Source organism: Poecilia mexicana, unplaced genomic scaffold, assembly GCF_051168715.1.
Source record: "Poecilia mexicana isolate PSO_F unplaced genomic scaffold, ASM5116871v1 scaffold_9, whole genome shotgun sequence".
In the NCBI taxonomy this organism is placed as follows: domain Eukaryota; kingdom Metazoa; phylum Chordata; class Actinopteri; order Cyprinodontiformes; family Poeciliidae; genus Poecilia; species Poecilia mexicana.
This window is the reverse complement of record NW_028263378.1, coordinates 31,850,471-31,872,503: the sequence shown is the minus strand read 5'-3', so window position 1 is coordinate 31,872,503 and position 22,033 is coordinate 31,850,471. Positions and strand designations below refer to the sequence as shown.

Below are 22,033 nucleotides of genomic sequence, written 5' to 3'. Positions count from 1 at the left end.
CACATTTATTTTCTATTTATTATTTGGCTCACTTTCTTAGTGAGTTCATAAACAAATATTATTTATTGTACTGAAAGAAGAAAACAGGAACATATTTGAAAAGCAGAATGTACCAAAACACTCAGATTCATATTGTTTTTTTGTCACATCGTAATTAATAATTTTTGATTCATTACACCATTTTTGTGATAATTTGGAGTTGAAATAGAAACTGAAAAAAGGCTGGTTGCTATATTTTTAAAAGGTAAAGTCAACAACAAAAATGCCTCCTGCTGGTTTGTGTTATATCAGATAAGCAAGACGCATATTAAGTCTCAACATATTTTTCAATGAACTGTGTTCATGTTTAACAGTATCCAATTTAACTGTTTGTCTCGGGCTGTGGTAAGTGTGTTTTCTCTTTGAAGTTCTATTCATTTCAACTTATAATGTTTCACCCACTATGCAAATCTTTGTATTCCTAAATACGGTTTGAGTTGTCATTGAACTCAGCAACCTTCAAATCCCACTGGTTTTCTGACCTTCAGCTGGAACACAGTTACATTGGGAGTAATGTCACCCTCAGGTCTGACTTCCTGTCTGAATGGAGCACAGCAATAAGCTGTGTTTAGATTATTGTCATGCTTACTATTGGTTAGCATAGTAACACTAACCTATAATAAGCTTTATTATGCTAACTATAGGGGCAGCAGTTAGTGTGTTTTTCTCTTTGAATCTTTGTTCAAAATTTCAACTTAGAATGTTTCAACCTCTGTAGAACAAACCAAATGTTTCCTCTGGTGACACAAGAAGAAAACATAGAAGAGCTTAGGTATAATGCACTGCTGTTGGGGCTCATGGAGATATTGTCATTTAGAATTTAGCACCAGACGTGTTCACACTGAGGCCGCACTGAAGACGTTAGTGTAGTTACAGCTGCAGATCATGCTAAGTGTACACAGTAAAATAAATATGGGGCAGTGCAGATATTTTCTTTATGAAATGTCCTCAATAAACAGCAACAAACATTTCCACATGCTCCAAAGTTTTTTGTGCATAAAATGTTTTGCATACCTCGGTTGTAACGAGTGGCTATTTAAGTTACTGTTGCCAGCTCAAACCAGTATGGCCATTCTCCTCTGACCTCTGGGATCAACAAGGCATTTGTGCCCACAGAACTGCTGCTCACTGGATATTTTCTCTTTTTCGGACCATCCTCTGTAAACCCTAGAGATGATGGTGTGCGAAAAACCCAGTAGATCAGCAGTTTCTCAAATACTCAGACCAGCCTGTTTGGCACCAACAACCATGCCACGTTCGAAGTCTCTTAAATCACCTTTCTTCCCCATTCTGATGCTCGGTTTGAACTGCAGTAGATTGATTATTGGCAGGCTTTACAGGAGCAGGTAGGTTGTTTTGATGTCCATCATGGCGGAGTGGGGCAAGTTTCGAAGACAGTGACGTCACGTGCAAAGGGTCAATAAGCATCATTAATAGTCCTGCAACCACCGAGGAGCCATTGCTGACATACTGTTCCCTGCATGGTGGAAATGTTCTATCTGGCTAAAAAATGCGGAAGCGCTAAAACGGAAGTTTGTGGCATGTAGGCAATTGAACCATCTCAACATGTTGATGCTATCACACAGTTCTTCAGGTCATCTGCTAAGAATAGCAGTTACAAAATAGTACTTAGTGCTTACTTTATCAGCCTCACTGTTAAGAAACACAAGTGGAGTGGAGAGGATGGAATAGTCAGCCTGCAGTCCTAACCAGAACCCACTGCAGGATCAGTATGCTGTTCATGCTGTAGTGACCATAGGCACAATATCCAACATATCCAACTAGAGAAAAATATGAACAGTCAAAGTTAAGCAAGTTTTAAAGTTTATGAACTGCAACATGTTCTAAAGGATGGAGATTGACTGAAACGTCAATGCAATTTGAAATGATGATCAGCAAGACCAGTTTTTCAATACGCTTAGAATAATGTTAGGATATTGCTTTTTCAGTCCTGAAGCCAAAACAGTCTTTCTACAAGGCAAGAATGCTACCAACTGTGCCACTGTGCAGCCTGAGATAAGATCATAAAATGAAATGTTTTGAGTTAGTTTTCATCCTGAAGCTGAACATTGCAGCAGGATCTCTTCCGAATGAGGTCAGGGTCTGGCCTTCCCTCTTTCCTGGTGTTCTTGCTCTATAACAGGCCTGTGTGAGTCACAGGTCATAGATAGCACTATGGCCTCCAAGCCTCTGCTAATTCTTTTCTGGTCTAATGATAGAATAAAATATGACAGCAAAAGCAAAATACTGCAGCCACCTAAATAGCAAAGCCAAAGGGAGCATGAGATCATTTGAGAAGAGAGCATGAAAATATGGAGTGTTTAATTCTCCAAAGTTCAAAATAAAGTGAGGACAGTGTTTCTCAGAGCAGTTTGGTGTAGAACTACTACATAAAACAGAAAAATAATCTGATCAAAAATGTCCTCTGTTATTTGAATTAGGCAAAGCACTGCGAAGGCCTATTGTGTCTGAAGGAATTCTTCTTTTTATCATTCTTTTCTCCCCGGAATCGCAAATTTGGGGGCCTAAGTGTATTCAAACATTCACCAAACTTTGCCCAAAATTGTACCCACAAATAATTTGACAATTTTGTGGGTGTGGCCAAACTGCACCCTAACGTGAGATAGGACAAACTGTACATCATAGAGATCTGAAATTTGGTAAGTAGTTACATCCTACCAAATCAAGAAAAAAAGTCTCTTGGAGGTTTTCCCTAAAATGTGCAGAGAGGTGGCCATTTGGGGCCAAAAGGCAAAGTTTTGCTTGTACACACTTCAAACTTTAACAAACTCCTCCTAAGGATTTTCAGCTATCAACATTATTTTTGGTCAGGATGCAGATAAGTGGTGGGACATTAAAAGTTATCAAAATTGTGAGTTTTTGAGCATGTTTAGGGGCAATGGCCAAGCAGTGAACTTGGGAAACTCAGCAAAGCAAACAAAATGCTATAACTTTCACATACAAAGAAGTTTGGCAAAGTTTTTCACCAAACTTGGCATGAGTGATGCAGATTTGATGCTTAATGATTCTATGTTGTCATAGTATGACATCATCTAAGGCCTGCCCCCTCGGAACAGGAAGTGACTTTTTTTTACTTGGAAAGCTCTGTCTCTGACCCCCTTCATCTTATCAAGATGATTTTGCGTTAGATGACAGATAACTAGTTGGTCTCACTTCCCTGAAAGCACAAAACATTTTTGGTAGAGGGCGTGGCCTGGCGGCACGGTAAAGTCACAGTTGAATTTAGCGCCATATGTTTGGCTCTAAATTCCACATATTTCAGTTGAGCTCCACCAAACTCACTGTGATCGATCCTTGTCCAACCCCCAACAGGAAAGCAGTCCAATATTTGGTGAGTGTGGCCTAATTCCTTCACAGCACCGCCTAGAATATTTAATAACTGAACCCCAAGCCTTGCTTTGACCAACAATCATGAAATTCAGTACGTGTGTATCTTGATAGGTATGGAAGAATTTTTCTGCCATAGTCCAAGAGCACACATTTTCAGTCTGAAAACAGGATTTCATGTCTTTTGTTTTCAAAACGTTTAATACTTTTGCTTAGATTTTCATTTTGAAAGCAGGACTTCATGTATTTCTTCTCAAAACTTGCAACGCTTGTACTCAAAACTTCTCCTCAATCAGTGACGTTCAGTTTGGATGAATGCAACCTGAATGTTAGGTCACATTTGAATCGGATACGTGTCGGATATGGGTCACATTCGAAAAAAAAAATCCGACCTGTGCTGTTCACACTGCCATGAAAAGATTGGATACAGATCGCATTATGTCAAAAATAATCAGAATTGGGTAACTTCAAGCTGCAGTGTGAACGCACCCATAGTCTCTGCTTGTACTCTCTGCTTGCTTTTGAAAACACCTTTTGGCACAGTCGCCTGGCAACATTTCAGCCAATAGAATGACAGTGTACTGGGTGTGTTTGTTTTCTTCTAGAGGGTGTGCCTGTGTGGCTTCTTTCAATTGTAGCAACCTCCACCACTCACTGGATGTAGGGAGAAACAACGTTGTCAGCATTCTGCTCTGTAGTACTAAACATCTGCTAGCAGTGTGCTACTTATCACTAACAGCTACTGATCTTAGGCAGGAGTTTTTTCACCCAACCAAGGACAACATAATCACAACATTAGATAGATATAGATTGATATATCTATATATATCTATATATATGTCTATATATATCTGCATCAAAGTGTGTGGGGGTGGCCAAGTCTCAGATCTGACCATTCACCATGAAACATCAAGGTGGAATAACTTCCCCACATATCTTCCCCTGCATCAAACTTTCTTTATGTCATCACCTGATCTCATCACATTCACATGGTCAATTAATGACATCACCTTAACCCTGCCCCCTTTCAACAGTAAGTCACATGTTTTTCTGCTCTTGGTGGAACTTTCTTCCTTTTACTATATGGTTCATGCAGATTTCAACCTGTGCTTACTGAAACAGAACAACATGATGGTAAATCCTCTCAACACTGGCTGCTGGCGAGTGGCGTGGCTGAAAGACAAATTCTAATCCCTCGCTGTTTGCATACAGTTGTCTCTAAATCAAACATGCATAATCCGATTTGTTAGACTCGAAAGAGGCCAATAGCATTAAATTGTAATTTGACTTCACTTTGCCCCCTAGGTTATTCCGAAAGCTATATCTCCTTAATACATAAACCATTCTGCACCAGATTTTTGGTGGATCATCAGATGCTGTTCACATCAGTATGTATTGCCTAGTGGACGGGCGTGGGAACTGCATGAGAACGTTGATGGTAGTGAGCGGGTGGCGCTGCTAGAGCTCCTGCAGTTGCCATGAAGCCGGAGCGGCGCTGAGCTGCCTCTAAAGCTGTTTGCAGCTTTAATTATATTATCATTATTTGTGTAAAAGCTTTTTGTTAGGTCCTATTATTAACTTGTAATACATGTGATTCATTAAATTTAAAGATTTACCACTTCATATATCTAAATCTGTTATCTATTTTTAAAACTTAACAGTAAAGGCTAGAGAATATATCAGGAACCTGTTTGTAAGTGCAAAGGTGAAAATTGCAAAACCACTCATGTAGAAGTTTGACATCATAAAGCAGAGAGAATGTGGGAAACCAGGACAAGTAGATTTTCATATCTGCAGACTGCAGAATTACAGTCTTATTTTGGTAGATCTTAACACAGCCTGTGATTCTGTTGATCACAGGACTTATCATCCCAAAGGGAGGAAAGTATCTGGTTGGCAAAGCATGAGATTTAGTAATGTTATTTCTGCATGTTTACTCTGTAAACTATAGGTTTAAGCTGGAGAGCTCATGTAAAGGAATATTTCAAAAAGTTTTAAAAAATCAGTAGCAACCTTGTTAATTTGCTTAACAAGGTTGCTGTGGTGTTAAGGTTATTATATTCCTAATACATCACTATAAAACCACTTGTCTAACAAATTCTGTGTTCTGAATATTAAGTGTCTTAACTCACATCTTAAAGAGAAATTCTTACCAACTATTCAGAGAACACGAAGATCTCAAAATTAACACTGCACTTGTAAGGCATTTCCATTAATGTTAAAGTCTGCTATCACATTATTCTGCTGCTGTTAGACTTCAGGTGTGTCAAAGAGGATATACTTAAAGTGCATTAGTTTCCATGATCTGCACTCTGAGGCTTTTATCAGCTACAATGTCCCTTCAGTTCAAACAGAGATGGGTAGAAAGGTATTCTCATACTTGGCTCCATCTGCCTGAAACATTTTACCACAGCAGCTGAACTTATCCAGTTTCATTGAGGTACTTTAAACATTATTTTACAGTGCAGAAAATGATATAAAATAATTATGTCTTTTCATAAAATGTGTCTTTAGTATGTTCTGTTTGGAAGTAAATGCATAAAAGGAAACACAGAGAACATATGCATATGCATATCCTTTCAGGAATTTTACAAGAATGGTTCTGCTTTGGTTCTGTCTCTTTCCTGCTTCAGTTTCTTTATCTCTTTAAAATAAAATTTCTAGCTGAAGTTGGGTACCTGGTACATGGGGACCAGAGAAAGTTTTTTTTTTTTATAAACTACCTTCATATATTAGTATAAACTTACTAAGATTACCTTCACTTCATTTGAATAAAATAAATTATTTCATGTAAATTTGTGCTGGTTTTCCTTTTTATTGATGTTAACTCTAAGTTCCTTGCTGCAAACATCCAAGGGGGCCAAGCTGAGCAACAAGCGGCTGAAGATGTTTTTTTTTTTGTTTTTTTGTTTTTTACTTTCAACATAAACCACACTCCTAACCAAAATAAAGAAGTTTCAAAGTGAATGTGAAAAAAAAATATATTTTTTTACAGTCTATCTCGCTTTTTAGTCTTCTTAACTCCCGAAGACTGACCAAAAAGGGAAGGGTTGTGTTCATGTTGATGGATAATAATATAGTTTTATTTTTATGGTATGTTAAAACAGGGATATAATACATAAATACATACATATGTATATGTATTGCATTCATATGTATATGTGTACATATGTATGTATATGCTGAAAATTGACTAATTTTTATTTTTAATTTTTATTATTATTATAAAAATAAAAAATATGTATTTTTTATTTTGTGTGTGTGTATCACTTTAAGAGCTCAGGAAGAAATGTTTGCTGTGATTGGTTAATCTAATTTAAGCTGCTAGCCATTGTTGTTGTAAAAGCACAAGTTCAGCGTATGATGAGCAGAAAATTGATGGATTAATCGTTGGAGGCCATTCAGAGCTGTTTGTTCAAGAGACTGAGATCATGTAAATGAATAAAAGTAGGTTTTGTCAGTATTTAACAGGATTTGTGTACCTGTGCAACCTAAACACACACACACACACACACGCACACACGCGCACACAAATTCCCTTCTCACCCTCCGCGGGTGGTCCCTCTCTCTCATCCTCTGAGCTCGGGTCCTCTACCAGAGGCCTGGGAGCTTGAGGGTTCTGCGCAGTATCTTGGCTGTGCCTAGAACTGCACATTTCTGGACTGAGATGTCTGATGTTGTTCCTGGGATCTGTTTGAGCCACTGCTCCAGTTTGGGGGTGACTGCCCCGAGGGCCCCGATGACCACAGGCACCACTGTGGTCTTCACCTTCCAGGCCTTCTCCAGTTCCTCTCTGAGGCCCTGGTATTTCTCCAGTTTCTCGTGCTCCTTTTTCCTGATGTTGTGGTCACTTGGTATTGCTACATCCACCACAACGGCTTTCCTCTGTTCTTTATCCACCACCACAATGTCCGGTTGGTTCGCCATTACCATCTTGTCTGTCTGGATCTGGAAGTCCCACAGGATCTTAGCTCGGTCATTCTCCACCACCTTTGGGGGTGTCCCCCACTTTGACCTCGGGGCTTCCAGTCCATATTCTGCACAGATGTTCCTGTACACTATGCCCGCCACTTGGTTATGTCGTTCCATGTACGCTTTCCCTGCCAGCATCTTGCACCCTGCTGTTATGTGCTGGACTGTCTCAGGGGCCTCCTTGCACAACCTACACCTTGGGTCTTGTCTGGTGTGGTAGATCTGAGCCTCTATTGCTCTGGTGTTTAGGGCCTGTTCCTGGGCGGCCAGGATGAGGGCCTCTGTGCTGTCCTTGAGTCCAGCTTTCTCCAGCCATTGGTAGGATTTCCTGATATCAGCCACTTCAGTTATTTGTCGGTGGTACATCCCATGTAGGGGCTTGTCTTGCCATGATGGTTCCTCCAGCACCTCGTCCTCTGTTCCCCATTGTCTGAGACATTCGCTGAGCACATCGTCCATTGAGGCTTTGTCCTTGATGTATTTATGGATCTTGGATGTTTCATCCTGGACAGTGGCTCTCACACTCACTAGTCCTCTGCCTCCTTCCTTACGGCTTGTGTACAGTCTCAGGGTGCTGGATTTGGGGTGGAACCCTCCATGCATGGTTAGTAGCTTCTGAGTCTTAACGTCCGTGGCCTTTATCTCTTCCATTGGCCAGCTAATTATTCCGGCAGGGTATCTGATTACTGGTAAGGCATAGCTGTTTATTGCACGGATCTTGTTCTTGCCATTGAGCTGGCTTCTCAGGACTTGCCTTATTCGTTGGAGGTATTTGGCTGTGGCTCCTTTCCTTGTGAACTCATCGAGGTTGCCATTTGCTTGTGGTATTCCCAGGTACTTGTAGCTGTGCTCTTTGTCTGCTATCGTTCCCTCTGGGAGTGAGACCCCTTCTGTGCGGACGACCTTCCCTCTCTTTGTAACCATCCGGCCACACTTCTCTAGTCCGAATGACATCCCAATGTCAGTGCTGTAGATCCTGGTGGTGTGGATCAGTGAGTCGATGTCTCGCTCGCTCTTGGCGTACAGCTTGATGTCATCCATGTAGAGGAGGTGACCGATTGTGGCCCCATTCTTGAGTCGGTATCCGTAGCCAGTCTTGTTGATGATTTGGCTAAGGGGGTTCAGGCCTATGCAGAACAGCAGTGGGGACAGAGCATCTCCTTGGTATATGCCACATTTGATGGACACTTGTGCAAGTGGTTTGCAGTTGGCTTCATATATATATATATATATATATATATATATATATATATATATATATATATATATATATATATATATATATATATATATGAAGAGTTCAGATTACGCTATGACCGCTTGGTGCCATCTGCTGGAAAGATTAGAAATGACTGTTTATAATGAGTAAAATTAATAGCTTGTGTTGTCTATATTTCTTGTAGCCCACACTCAGCTCTGTTAAAGAAAGTTTTGACCTGAAATCTCTTGTTTGACTAACCAATAAGCTGATGAACTGTAGGTATGCAGATCGTCTATCTTCTACCAGGCAATAGAAAATAACCCAGATAAACTATAGAGAGCTTTGGTAGTCTGCAACTAGAGCTTGTCTAACAAATGACAGAGAGAAAGTGCTGTATGACAAAGGAAGCCTCCGCAGGCAAGTCCATTCACTTTGTTCAGCTCTGGATTCCAACAATAGATTCTAGGAGATGCTTGTCTATTTTAGGCCTGGTGTTTTTGCGGGCCCATCATCTGTAGCCTGAGACAGGCAAAGATCAGTGCTGGAACTGGCAGAGAGAAGGGACACTCTTGTGTGATTTAGGCTATATATGCTTCCACGCAGTGCTTCAGCTGGGTTGCAGTGGGTGGAAGAAGAGCTCTCTGTGGGACTTGCGCAGCGTTGGATGGGTAGGTGAATAGAGAGTGGTAGGGAGAGAGTTATGTCTATGATAATAGTGGATGGGTATATTTTTATACTGGTGGTGAGCTAACATGCAGGACAAAAGCCCAGTGTCAACGTCAGTACTGGTCAGTCAAGCTATGCAACAAGATAATAAGATAAGATCATAATACTTTATTGATCCCCTAAGAGGGGGAATTTTGTTTGAATCAGCACAGTACACAATAAAAACTAAAATAAATAAATAAATAAAGTAATAAGAATAAACATACAACAATAATAAATAACAATGAGTAGGGATAGTCCTAAGGACACACACATACTAAAGATATATTCAACATTTAAAACACAGCTCTAGAGACTATGGAAGTTTGATAGTCTCAGGCAGAAAAGACTTGCTGTAGCGTTCTGCAGTAATCTTTGGCTATGTCTGCTCCTCAGACTGTCCACCACATTATAGAGGGGATGAAAGGCATCATCCTTGATAGCTCTGATCTTCTCCAGCATTCTGTCTCTCATCACCTCTTCCAGTGGAGCCAGCTTGATGCCCACAACTCACTCAGCCTTTCTTATCAGTTTAAGACTGTATAAGTTTTTCACCTTCATTGCAGCACCCCAGCACACTGATGACTGAGAGAACATGAACAGCAACCTACTGCAGATGTTAAAAGACCTGAGACAATAAAAAAGTGAGATGGGAAATTTTTTTTTCTAATTTAGTTGCATAATAATTCCGCACACATAATAGTTGCCAAGTATCATGCACACAGATATTGTCCTGAGAAAGCCAGAACCTCAGAGATGATTAATATTTTGGACTGACGGAGAGCGCTGGAGTTATTCAACAACAAAATGAATTCTCAAAACTACAACTTGCATAATTATGCACACAATGTAAGTTTTAATGTATATTTTTTGACAAAATCTAGATACAATAAAAAGTTGCCATCTTGGAAATATGGCAATGTTCACAGAGCAAAAAAAAAAAATCAGTTTTCAAATGTCTATTTGAAAACAGATTTTTTTTTAGTTTAAATTATTATTTCAATTATTATTGAAATAATTTTTGTTTTTCTCCACAAAACCAGGCCTAAATTTTGCAGCACACCAACCCTCAAGATCTGGATTTGAAGACTCCTGCTCTAGCAGCTTGAACATTGCAGACATTTACTGTTGCACAGAAATTTCTCCATTGTGGAACAATGAAGGATATTTATTTTGTATTCTACTTGCATTTGTGCTTTAGTTGCATAAAGAGATGGGAAGATGAGTGACCTGAGACTGATCAGTCCCTGTGCTATGTCTGACCATCAATCCATATTAAATATGTAACACCATTCCCTCTAATAAATGGAGAGTATATTAAAACTATTTTATAACACTTAATATCCTCTTACAATTCAAGGCAAAATGCTGAAATATCTACATCAACCCTGTTTCTTGATAAAACCATAAAGGTTCCATAGATCAGTATTACGGTACTTTGTGCTGATGGTGTCTGTTGTTTAAGGGTTCATTGAGTTAAATTGACTGTCAGCTCAAATGTCCACTGCCAGCTGCTTTCTTTTCCATGACCATTTTTCACACTTACTTAGGCAGGTTCCTCTTTTTATATGTAATTTCATGTTTTTATCTATAGGAAAAAAGTCAAAATGTATTAACTACAGTGTGTAAAAGTTCCAGTATTTGTATTGAAATTTCAATGGTAAAATAAATGTAAGAAATCAAGAATAAATTTGAAGATTTTTGACTTTGCCTTCACTTCACTTTATTTATTTATTTTTTATTTTATGCTTTAGCAGCCTCCATTAAACAGTAAACAAGGAGGAGAGTAAAGGGAGAGATACACAGCAAATGGTCTGAGAAAGGGAACTGAACTCTCCACATCGTTTTGAGGACAACTGCATCAAGACAACAGTCTGCACACAGCGAGTCCCACCAACGGACCCCCAGGACCCTCCTGCTTTATTCTACTTACTGCAGCAGTTTAGTGTAGAAGTCAGTTAGTGTTCATATGTTCAACTGATGCTTAGGAGGCATCTTTAAAAACAAGATGGAGAAAATGTCATTGATATTAATGGAAATTATTACTTTTTAATATTTAATAAGTGTTTTGGACAATGTTTGCAGAGTTTAACAAAATGGAGTGTCATGAGTATTTTTTAATTCACATTGATGCTGTTTTTTTAAATTACCTTCACACTTTAAACCATTCAAGTCAGAAATGTCACCACCAGCACTTCCAGTACAAAGCTGCTGAGCAGACAGAATATAGATTTCCACCACGTTAAACATAAATAACTGAATGTTTTCCTGCTGTAACATAGAGGCACAGTAACAAACAGTGATATAATTTCCTGCCCCAGGCACCTTTCAGAACTGACAACTAGACTTTAGCCTGTGTGCTCTAAACATGTAGTGAATCCCTGAAGAGACATGGGAATCAGGAGGAGCATGAAATCAAAATCCATGAACACACAGACCATGCAGCAGTGTGACAGCTGTTCTCCTCTGTGTCCAGTGTGGCTACAGAACTCATCAGGGAGCAGATTCCCATTGGTCCCTCCCACATATTATGCTTGTTATCTGAAAAATGTGCTTCATAAAATGGTGGGCTATGTTCAAGGACACTTGACAACAGCATCTTCCAGCAGCGGAGTTTGATAGGGAACGCAGCCAAGACACTCAGCAAGGTTTGTTCATAATATTAAGCAGGTTCATTCACAACTGATTTATCAAACTGACAGCAAAGGATAACTTCTCCCACCCAAATGTTTAATGATATAATACCCTCCTACATCTCTTGTGGAATTATCTGCTGGAAAGTAGTTATTTTTTTATTTCTTGGACTTGTTGGGGGATGTACAATCTTTTATTCTCTAGACAAATACACACACATGCCCCCTACTGATCCCCCCCACACACTCACATGCACACAGGTGCACACATGCACTGAAATGTAGATGTCATTGTTTATAAATAGTCACAGACTAGCTTCATTCTGCTCAGAAAAGTTCAAAATTGAGCATTTCTGCTAATTAAAATAAAAATGCAGAATAAGACCAAAGAATTAACTAAATACACCATGCCCTGGTTTAAAGAAGTTCAATAACAGATGGGAAGCAGAGTCATGGACATTTATTATCCTGAAAAGTGTTATAAAACCATTTCAAAGGCTTTGTGAACCACAGTAAAAAGCATTGCAGTTTTATTTTGTGCTGCCTAGGAAATGTTTTGACAGAATTTTTTTTTTACTAAATTTGACTTGACATCCTTAATATTGTAAATAACAATGAAAGGCATTTCAAGCTATGGCCCCATTTCTCCTCCTGCCTTTAAGTTCTATAAAACCTTTCCATGTCACCAATCTGAAAGATAGCATCCTGCCCACTCATCAAACCTGCAATGACTAATTTAATGAGGACAAAATCCAAGAAACATCAACATAATTGCTTCTATGCAAGGGAATGTGATGACTAACTCAGGATTAGTGTGGTATGACAACAATCATTAAGCATGGCTGTTAAATTGCTCATAGCAGTGCTGGCTGACAAGCCTTCATTCATAACCTCACAACAACTGGCAAGGTTTTTTAAAGGGATCCCCAATTAGTTGAACATATTAGCCTAAGTATGTTGTATTTCCCTATTAATTAAAAAAATACTGTTTGTGATATGTCAAAACTAATAATTACTTTAAAAAAATTATATCTTTTGTAATATTTTCCCCCCATGGAGATCGTCATTTTTTCACCTGTGCAATACATGCTGGATTAATGACGTAGTGTAGTTTACTGAGTAAACACAGGAATGCTAACTTTACATGAGTTGTGTTGTTTATCATACTGAGCTTGACTGGTGTAATTTTAGACACTGAGTCGCTGTTGGCTATAATAAAAAAAAGGAAAAAAAAAATATATATATATATATATATATTTTTTTTTTTCATGTATATATATATGTATGTATGTATATATGTATGTATTTTCATGTATATATACATGTGTGTGTAAAGTGGAAAAGAGCCGAACACAACTTCCAAAAGGATTTCTCTCCAGAAGATTTTGAGTTATTTGTATGAGTAAAACTGATGAAGGCTCTAAAAGGTGTTTGTTACCTTCGCAAGCTAAAAGCAAATGCTATGCTATGTGTACAGCTTTTATCCACAAAGTGCCTAAGCCCAGCCAGTGCCTAGCCAGTGAAAGAAACTGGGAGAAACATCAGATAAACAGTGCTGGAAGCTCTTTGAAATGACAATGGAACTATTGCTACTGCCACCGGTACTGAATGTGAAACCACAGACCCGACACTGAACCAAAGACCAGACCCAAAATGGCTGTTACGAGAGCAGACACACTTACAGAACTACTTACCAGATCAATGTCATTCAGGTAAATATCATTCATTGTTTCACTGTGTAGCTGAAGGAGGCAGCAGCAGCCCAAACTTCTTCGGCCAATTCTTTCCTCTTGCTCTGTTTGGTCCTCCTTCATTGCCTTCATTACCTCTTGTGATTTCTGCTGTCAAGTTAAATAAGCAAATCCAACACTTTTGAATGTATTCACCATCTCCACCCAATTGGCATGCACCTTTCAAAGAATCAAGTGCACCCATCCCTTTCACTCCTCAATCTAAATAGCCAAATCTTTATTTATAAATAGATTTATTGTTTGATGTAATGCTTTTCATATGTTTGAAAACAGATTAGTTGCACTGTTTAGAACATGGTTTGTTTATTTATTCATTCACTGTTAACGTAAAAGTATTTTTATTAAATCATTACTTGAGAAACTAAAAGTTAAAGTTAGTTCAAGTTTAAAATTAACTTATTGTTATATGTAATTAATATGACTAATATCTGTTTGTTGTCAACCTACTCCTGACTCATGCTGTCTACTCATATGGACAATGCATGTTGCCTGTTCATATGCTGCTGATGAAATTCATCTAAAGAAAAGAAAAGAAAAAGGAAGAAAGCCTTTCTCAAGTTTGGGCAAAAGCAGAGGTGGCTTAAGAGAGCAAAAAACTTTACTTGTACAACAAGTAAATAGGTTTTAAAAAATGATGCATTTCATTTCAGAGGAAAGCAAAGGAAAAAGAAGCCAAATGTAACTAAAAATCCTCTGATCTGACATTTTTTATCCACTTCTCGAGTTTAAACTAAGAACAGATGTATCTGTTATACAATAATAGAGCAGATTTTGCTGTGTAAAAATAGTTTTTAACTCTATGTTGCTACTTTTCTGTCTACTTCTAAATGTTTGTTTCTCCTTTACTCAGTTAGCTTTACTAGGAGACACAACATTCACAAATCTTCTGCTCTCCTTATTCCAATTTTTCCCAGATGTGAATATGTGCTGATCAATGTTCCCTCTGCAGAGCAAACATGGCTGAATATTCATTCCGTCTTGAACTCAATGTGACCAGAAGGAATCTGTTCATACTCTGTGTCTCCTTGCTTAGTATTCTGTCCAAGTCTCTGAAAAGTGTACACACCACTGTCACCAGGGAAATATGGAAGACTGGAGATGAGAGGTAAAGAAGAGAGCATGAGCATGAAGAAGAGAGGGTTGAGTCAGAGGAACATTGCAGTGATGGCAAGTCAAGGTGACCGCTCCGACCTCCCCCCCCCAACAAAAAAAAAACAAAAAAAAACAGGGTATTTATGAAGTTTAGCTCACAAATGTGATCTGGAATAGCTTAGTATGTATTTAAATATGTGCAATTCCTTCCTAAAAATATATAATTTTTAAGACATCAATCAGCCTTTCCTTCTGTTGTCAATCTGTCTGAAACTCGTATCCCAAACTCCAACCCTTTACCTCCATTACTCTTCTGTTTACTTTCTCTTTCACTTACCCCTGCCAGCTCCACCTTTAACATCTCTTCTGAAACACGTCCACTATCTCTTCTCTGCACATGTCCGTACCATCTGAGCCTCAAACATTTAACTTCGTCTTCAATCTGCTCAACCTGAGCTGCGCTTCTGACTGGCTCATTTTCACCTGTTCAGTTTTGGTCCCTTTCTATAACTGTAGTTTTAAGACTTTATGTTCTATATATTTTAACTTTGCAACAATTTTCTAAACCAGGGTATTTTAAATGGGTGACATTCCTGTTAAGATTTTTAATTTTATAACTTTAGGAGATAGAAACTAGTTATTTCTTGACACAAAATGACACAAAAACAATCAGAGCGAGAAAGCGAAATTTAAATTATATGTATAAATCCAGTACTTAATGTATACAATATTTTGCAAAAGTTTCCAGAGTTAATTTTTGGACATGTTGCTTGTAAGCAGAAAGATGTTAGAAATCACCATTTGTCAGCAGTGTTTCAAAGTTTTAATTTTATATTTAATTAGCTTCTGCAGCATATGAACAATATCTAAAAACAATATCTAACACACACCATCAGAGGATGGTGTATCCATCATATGATGGATACACCATCAGAGAATTGGTCAGTGAAAATGATCAATTCTCTGATTGGTCATTTTCTGCATGCTGTTTTAGCAAATAGGTCTATGAAGATACAACATTAATTTTTGTTTGTCAAATTGCTACTGTGTTCCTGGTATTTTTAAAGATGTTATTTATTGATGATCACAAATTGATAGTTTTAGTTTAGATTATTTTTTCTGCCTTAATGGTTCATATGTCAGAGTTCAGCTTCAGAAGCAAAATGAAAAGAAATTTCTCAAAAATGGCCAAACAATGAACTGAAGAAGAGTAAAAAGGTAATCCAAAAACAGACATAACATTAGGGCCGGGACTTTAATGAAATAATGTTGATTAATTAATTACTTAGATTTTATTGCATTAAAAGTTGTAAAACAATTAATTATTGTTTTTTTTTATTTTATTTTACATACATAGGTTCCAGATGGAACATGAGTATTTGTGGCATACTGGTTCAATGGGTGACATTCTGACGTATAAGCTACATCCGAAATCAACGTCAATGCATCATTTCTACTTCAACAAATGATCTAATAATAGATCTAATAATAGACCTTTCTGAGCTGGAAAGGTCTATTACTAGAAATTGAAAATGCTGCTTATTTTGTCTATATAGTCTTCAATTAAAATGCAGTTAATTAAATAAAATGCAATGAATTAATCTTAATTAATTGTGGCGTGCCTGACAAACTCTACAATTAACTTTATTATTATTGTTATTTTCTTTATCAAACTCCAAAAGCAATAAAAACGTCTTCTGAAACTTTGCATAGTATAAGTACTTTAGTACTTGTACATTTTCCCCTGGATTCCTGCTTTTGTTTTGCTCTACTTCCATGTGAATTTTGTAAGTTTTGTTCTTCATTTTCTATTAAACATTCTTTATCTACTAGTTGCATCTGCCCTTCTGCTTTTATGTCCAACTCAACCATTATACAAGATACTTTCTTTTGTTTTCCACCTCATTATTATGTACTAAATTGTGTTGGTTCATCACGTTGTTAATGAAATATGTTGGTCTTTTAGGTTATAATACAAAATAACAATTTCAAAGGATAGGAATACTTTACAAGCCAGTCTTAATGCCAGTATTTATGTTAGGCTAGCTAGTTTTCTATATATGTTTGCAGATAGTAAACTGAGGTCACTGCCTGCCTCCACTACTTGAAACAAACATAGAGAATGTCCTATTTGCCCAATGGGGTGTAGAAAATAAGCTGCAACACATCTTCTGTGCTGTCAGATAAAAGAAGCCACTCAGGCTGTTTCCCATCATGCTGGGTTGATTGCAGGTAAAAAAATAAATAAAAAAGAAGCTCTTATTTCCTCTTAAATAAGCTTTCGCCCAAGGCCTAAACCGAGAGCCTGTAGAAAAAGTGTGTTTGTGCAGAGATCTCTACAAACTGATGGTGTTTAAGTGAGAAAAGCTTGCAAGGTCACAAAAAATATTTCCATAGACAGGTGCTTCAAAGACACACAGAAAAGCACATAAATGTTTGGGACAACAGAGCAGGGTTTCATCACGGCTATTTATAACCAACCAGACGACAGCTTAGGAACATATTTATTTTGCTGCTTGAGACCTTTGACTGAGCCTTTTGTGAAGTCTCTTCCAACAAGCTTGATCCTCCATCACACTAAACCACACAGATGTGAATATTTATTCAGTTTTTTGAATCAGGTGTTTTTTCCTTCATCTGAACTTTGTGGTCTTAGTGCAACGGACAGATCAAGATATGTAAGATATTAAGCCGGGCATTTCTACCGTATAGTTTGCACAGTCACACTAACAATTAAAACATATTTGTATTTTGTGATGTCTTTCTTGTGAATAAATGGAACATAATATTTACACAAGCTACATCACAGATGAGCTCTTTATTCCACTGTAAATATGAACATGTAGGGTCAGAGAAAAGGAGCCTAAGAATGGCTGTGTAAGAATTGAATGGCAAGAAAAGTAGGAGGCATTCCAACGTGTTGATTATTGGACATTTCTGTTAAGGTCAAAGGTGGGATTTAATGAAGTACAAGTATTTATTTATTGTATTTAATAATAATAAAATTTTTATAAGCTCATATGAACTGATAAGTAACACTGATAACTGCTGTTGGGGGAACATCGAGCATAGCGTCACCTGCCAATGTCCCAGATGCTATTTATGTCAATAAGAAGATTGTGTTGATTTAAACTCAGAAATTAAAGTTCATGAAGTTAATTTGACAAGAGACAAGTTGTCTAATCATTGTTTTTTTTAAGTTCATTAATCTTGAATGGTGAGTTTTAACTTAATGCTGCAAATTAACAAATAATTATTTCACAATATGCAAGAAAAAACTTCCCTCACCAAGTTAATGAGCCAAATTTCTCTGTTATTTTCACTCACAGTATCAAGTTAAAATAACTATTTATTTTAAATTAGAATAATTTAAATTCTTCCTTCAAATTTCATGAACAAAATTTCTGATCTGATATTGAACTTTATTAAACATCACAATGAATTCTGCTCAAAAGTGTTTAGTGTGAACAGAACATTATCTTCAAACTTTACAAACTGATTGATGCATTAAAATAAGCATTGGCTTAAAAACACGCACAAGTCAGATCAATGTTACACACTTTCATCTCACTCACGGTGCAACACAGGATACAAAAACATGCTGCTAAACACACTGGGAAATAGTTCCCACTTCTGTTTTTTCTCTAGTTTATTCAACTCTTGGAGGTTTGACAAAATAAATAAAAAGTAAACAACTAACTACTGTAAGCTTATGTTCAAACTCTAAAACTCTCCAAATGTATTTGACTTAAAGAGTAGAAGATAGTAGATACAACTAAATACAGCTCAAATGTTTTACAATGAATACTTAATATCAACCAGATACTTTTGAACACATGAAACAGCAACTGAAAGCAAAGACTGATTCTCCTGATATTCAAAAACAATTTCTAGTGAATAGTTTTAAACTTTGGAGCTCATCACCTCTTACACTAGTTTGCTTACCATAACTATTAGCATACAACGACAGATGTGTTGTTAATGATGAATAACTACCAGCATTCCATAGTTTTAAACAAACTAGTCAGATTTTGCATTAAGATAAATCAAAAATTAATATATTAAAGCATTACGTCATAAAACATTGTTCCAGTCAGTTTTGAAATTGGCTTAGCCATTTTTTGATAGTTATTTAAGTGGATAAAATATATTTTATGACTCATCAAGAAAGAGTTTACAGAACATAACCCTGTGTATTAAAATCAGCAGCAGCATTTCTGCAAAGTTTGTTTTTGTTTTCTGTTTTTAAAACGGAAGCAGAATGAGCCTTTACTGTAGTGGCAGAGCAGGAAGAACTTAGAAAAAGGGATTAGGCAGCTTCCTTCTGGGCTCCCTGGCTACAGAGGAGAGAGACTGACCCATACTGCTGCTGCTGCATTAGGTCAGGACAGCGTGGTCACTGCTTCCGCCTCATCCAGCAGTCTACAAAAACACCGTGCTGGATTCATCTTGCAGCACAAATCAAACATATTCCCACATGTGTGAACCCCTACTTACCTTCACCGCCTCCGTGTGAGAGACAGAGTCAAACACCGAGTCGTTCGCTGCTACAATCTGGTCCCCAACCCTCAGTCCTTCCCTCTGGGCCGATGAGCCCGGCTCCACCAGCGACACGTAGATCCCCACGCCGTGCTCTGACCCCCCGCGGATGCTGAAACCTAGACCCTCGTGGCTTCTGGAGCGCGTCAGGGTAACTTGACGCACTTCTCCGAAGAGGCCCTCGCTGAAGAGCGGGGCCATGGAAACAGTCGGTTCCGGACAAGTCGTCGTGAGAGGCTGCTCGCAGACTGAGCTGATATACGACTGCAGAGTAGAATCGCCCTCATCTCCGAAGCTTTCCGCGCTGCCGTTGCTGGGCAGCAGGTCTGTTTTGAGGTAGAGCCCCTCGGAGGTGTACTGGTCAAAGAGGAGCTGGTCGGACCTGGGGATGACGAGACGCAGCATGGGCAGCAGCTGTCTCTTCGCGGACGTGTTGAGAATCACTTTGAGAGTCTGGACCAGGTCGTAAACGTTGCGTTTGGCGTGGTAAACATTTAGACAGTGGATAAATTGCTCTCTCTCCAGGTCACTTAGCAGCACATTGAGTGTGTTATGGAGCCTTCGGACATTTGTCGAGAGCGCACGGCTCCCTACGCCGGCCGAGTTCACCGATGTGTTGGGCGAAGCGCGCTCCAGATCAGCGCTCATCCTACCGCATAACGGAGAAACAGCGTGCCATGCGGTGCTGTGGAAGGATCGGGCATTTGGTCCAGCGCCGATCACTTCACATCTCCCTCCAACAAATTTAAACAGCTCCCCGAGTTCCAGGCATCAACAGGTGGCCGGTAATATATGTGCGTAATGGCGCTGGAGTGCGCTCAGTTTGTCACGGCAAGGAACACATTTTCCCATCAGAGGTCTACGTTTCTCCAGCTCCGAAAACAGGGCATGTTGCTGTTCCGTCCTCTCTTTACTGCATGCTCAACACGAGCTGGACCGGGGTTCTGAACGGGACGCACCTCTACGACTTTGATTGTCCGGCGAGATGGATTATTTCAAACACAACAAAAACCGTTTTCATTCATGTGAATCTTCAATAAGCTTATTTGAAAAACCACATAACCATATTCTAACAATGAATATCTCTACGAAAAGAGAATGTGCTCCTTTCTGCGAAGAAGCTCTCTGTGAGCGCAGCTGGAGGAGAGCGCAGAACGGGTCGCGCTCTGGAGTCTTGGTAGGAAATGACGCAAGTTTGTGTGGCCATGGCAGTACGTGTTGCTTGGAAACTACCATAAACCACTCACCAATCTCTAAATGAAGACTGAAGCTAATGTCACACAGCTGTTTGAAAGTACAGCAACAACATGAGCTTTAAAAACAGACCAGATAACCAGAATAAGTGATAATGATGACGGTGATGATATTGTTATGCTATTATATAATACAATTTTATCATGGCATTCATGTCATTCATATTACATATCTCCCGAAATACTATAAAGTCCAATCAGAGTCACTTGATCATACTGCATGATGTTAATTGGGTAAATCTAACACATCCATGTGGAAAGAAACGACTCCCTTGCACCAGAACCTGGCTCAGTGGAAGTTGTCAAGGTTCAGATCTGGAAGCAGTGCAGAGTCAGCTCTTTTAAAATTTCACTATGAAATCAGCCGGGCACCTGATTCTACATGTCCAGCTGTACTGGAACTGCTGGATCCCACAGAGGGACCACAGATAATTGGATCCTTGGAAAATTCAGTGAGTATGTCACAGAATTTTCCGTTCTTTGCTTGTCCTGTTTTATGTCTACATTCTGGCTTCAGGATCAGTCAAATCTGTTTTTTTCACCGCTCTGCTGATAATGTATGAATCTTTTCTACCATTTTAACCCAGTGAAGTCGCTAACTCTCTGTTGAGCTAATGAGATGACTGTCATAGCTTGAAGTTATGACAGTTCAAAGATCTTTTGCTGCTAAACACAGATGAACACTGATGAAACTCTGCTAAATTTAAGCTTTTTGAACTTACTTTAAGCATAAAGTGAACAATCTGAGAGTCATTTTTGATAGATGCTAGGAATTTGATTTATTTCTGTTTTACAGACTCCATTTCTAAATTGCTTTAAATAACTTATTTTGGTGAAGGAACAGGGAATGGTGTGCTGACCCTAGGAAGCAGAAATGAGTGTGGAGAACAGAACAATCTCATCACAAGAAATTTATTGGTTGAATCTTTGTGCACTGAGACAAACAAGTTCTGCAAAAGATAAAATAAAATAACAGATCTAATGTAATGGGTAGACTGAAAAAGTCTGCAAAAAACAGCAAAAAAAAAAAGTAAAACATCCAATTCAAGGAAATACTTTTCATAAGCACCTGTAAAGCTGTGTGCAGCTGTAAACCTGTAAAGCAAGAGATTCCACAGTCACTAAACTGGCCACTGTAATACAATCTATGAGTGCTACTAAAAACAAGTCTATGCCATGGACTTTTTACTGGATCACAGTCTGCTCATTCTCCTGCACCTCGATGTCCAACTGGGATGTAAAAAAACTGAGCAACTACTGAGCAACTCTGGATAACATGACTGTCTCACTAGAGTAGTGTTTCTGAATCCCAGTCCTCAGGATCCATTGCCCTGCATATTCTAGGCGTTTCCCTTCTGCCAGACACCTGACTTGAATAAGTGGGTGATTAACAGACTTCTGGCATGCAGAGGAGGTCATGCAGTCATTTGAATCAGGTGTTCTGGGACAGAGACATATCTAAAACACGCACAACTGATGTGGAGGTTCACTAGTTGAATT

At 38.5% G+C, this 22,033-nt stretch overlaps 1 protein-coding gene across 3 annotated transcripts in view; it reads right to left on the bottom strand.

Annotated features, from left to right (window-relative positions):
* whrnb (whirlin b) overlaps positions 1–20,040 on the bottom strand; it is a 60,493-nt gene extending 40,453 nt beyond the window's left edge. For all 3 annotated transcript variants that reach the window (XM_088009152.1, XM_088009153.1, XM_088009154.1), the window contains exon 1: positions 19,239–20,040. In XM_088009152.1, the coding sequence (XP_087865278.1) occupies positions 19,239–19,928 (690 nt within the window). In that variant the 5' untranslated portion in view covers positions 19,929–20,040. The remainder of the gene's footprint in view (positions 1–19,238) is intronic.
* Between the last annotated feature and the right edge of the window lie 1,993 nt (positions 20,041–22,033).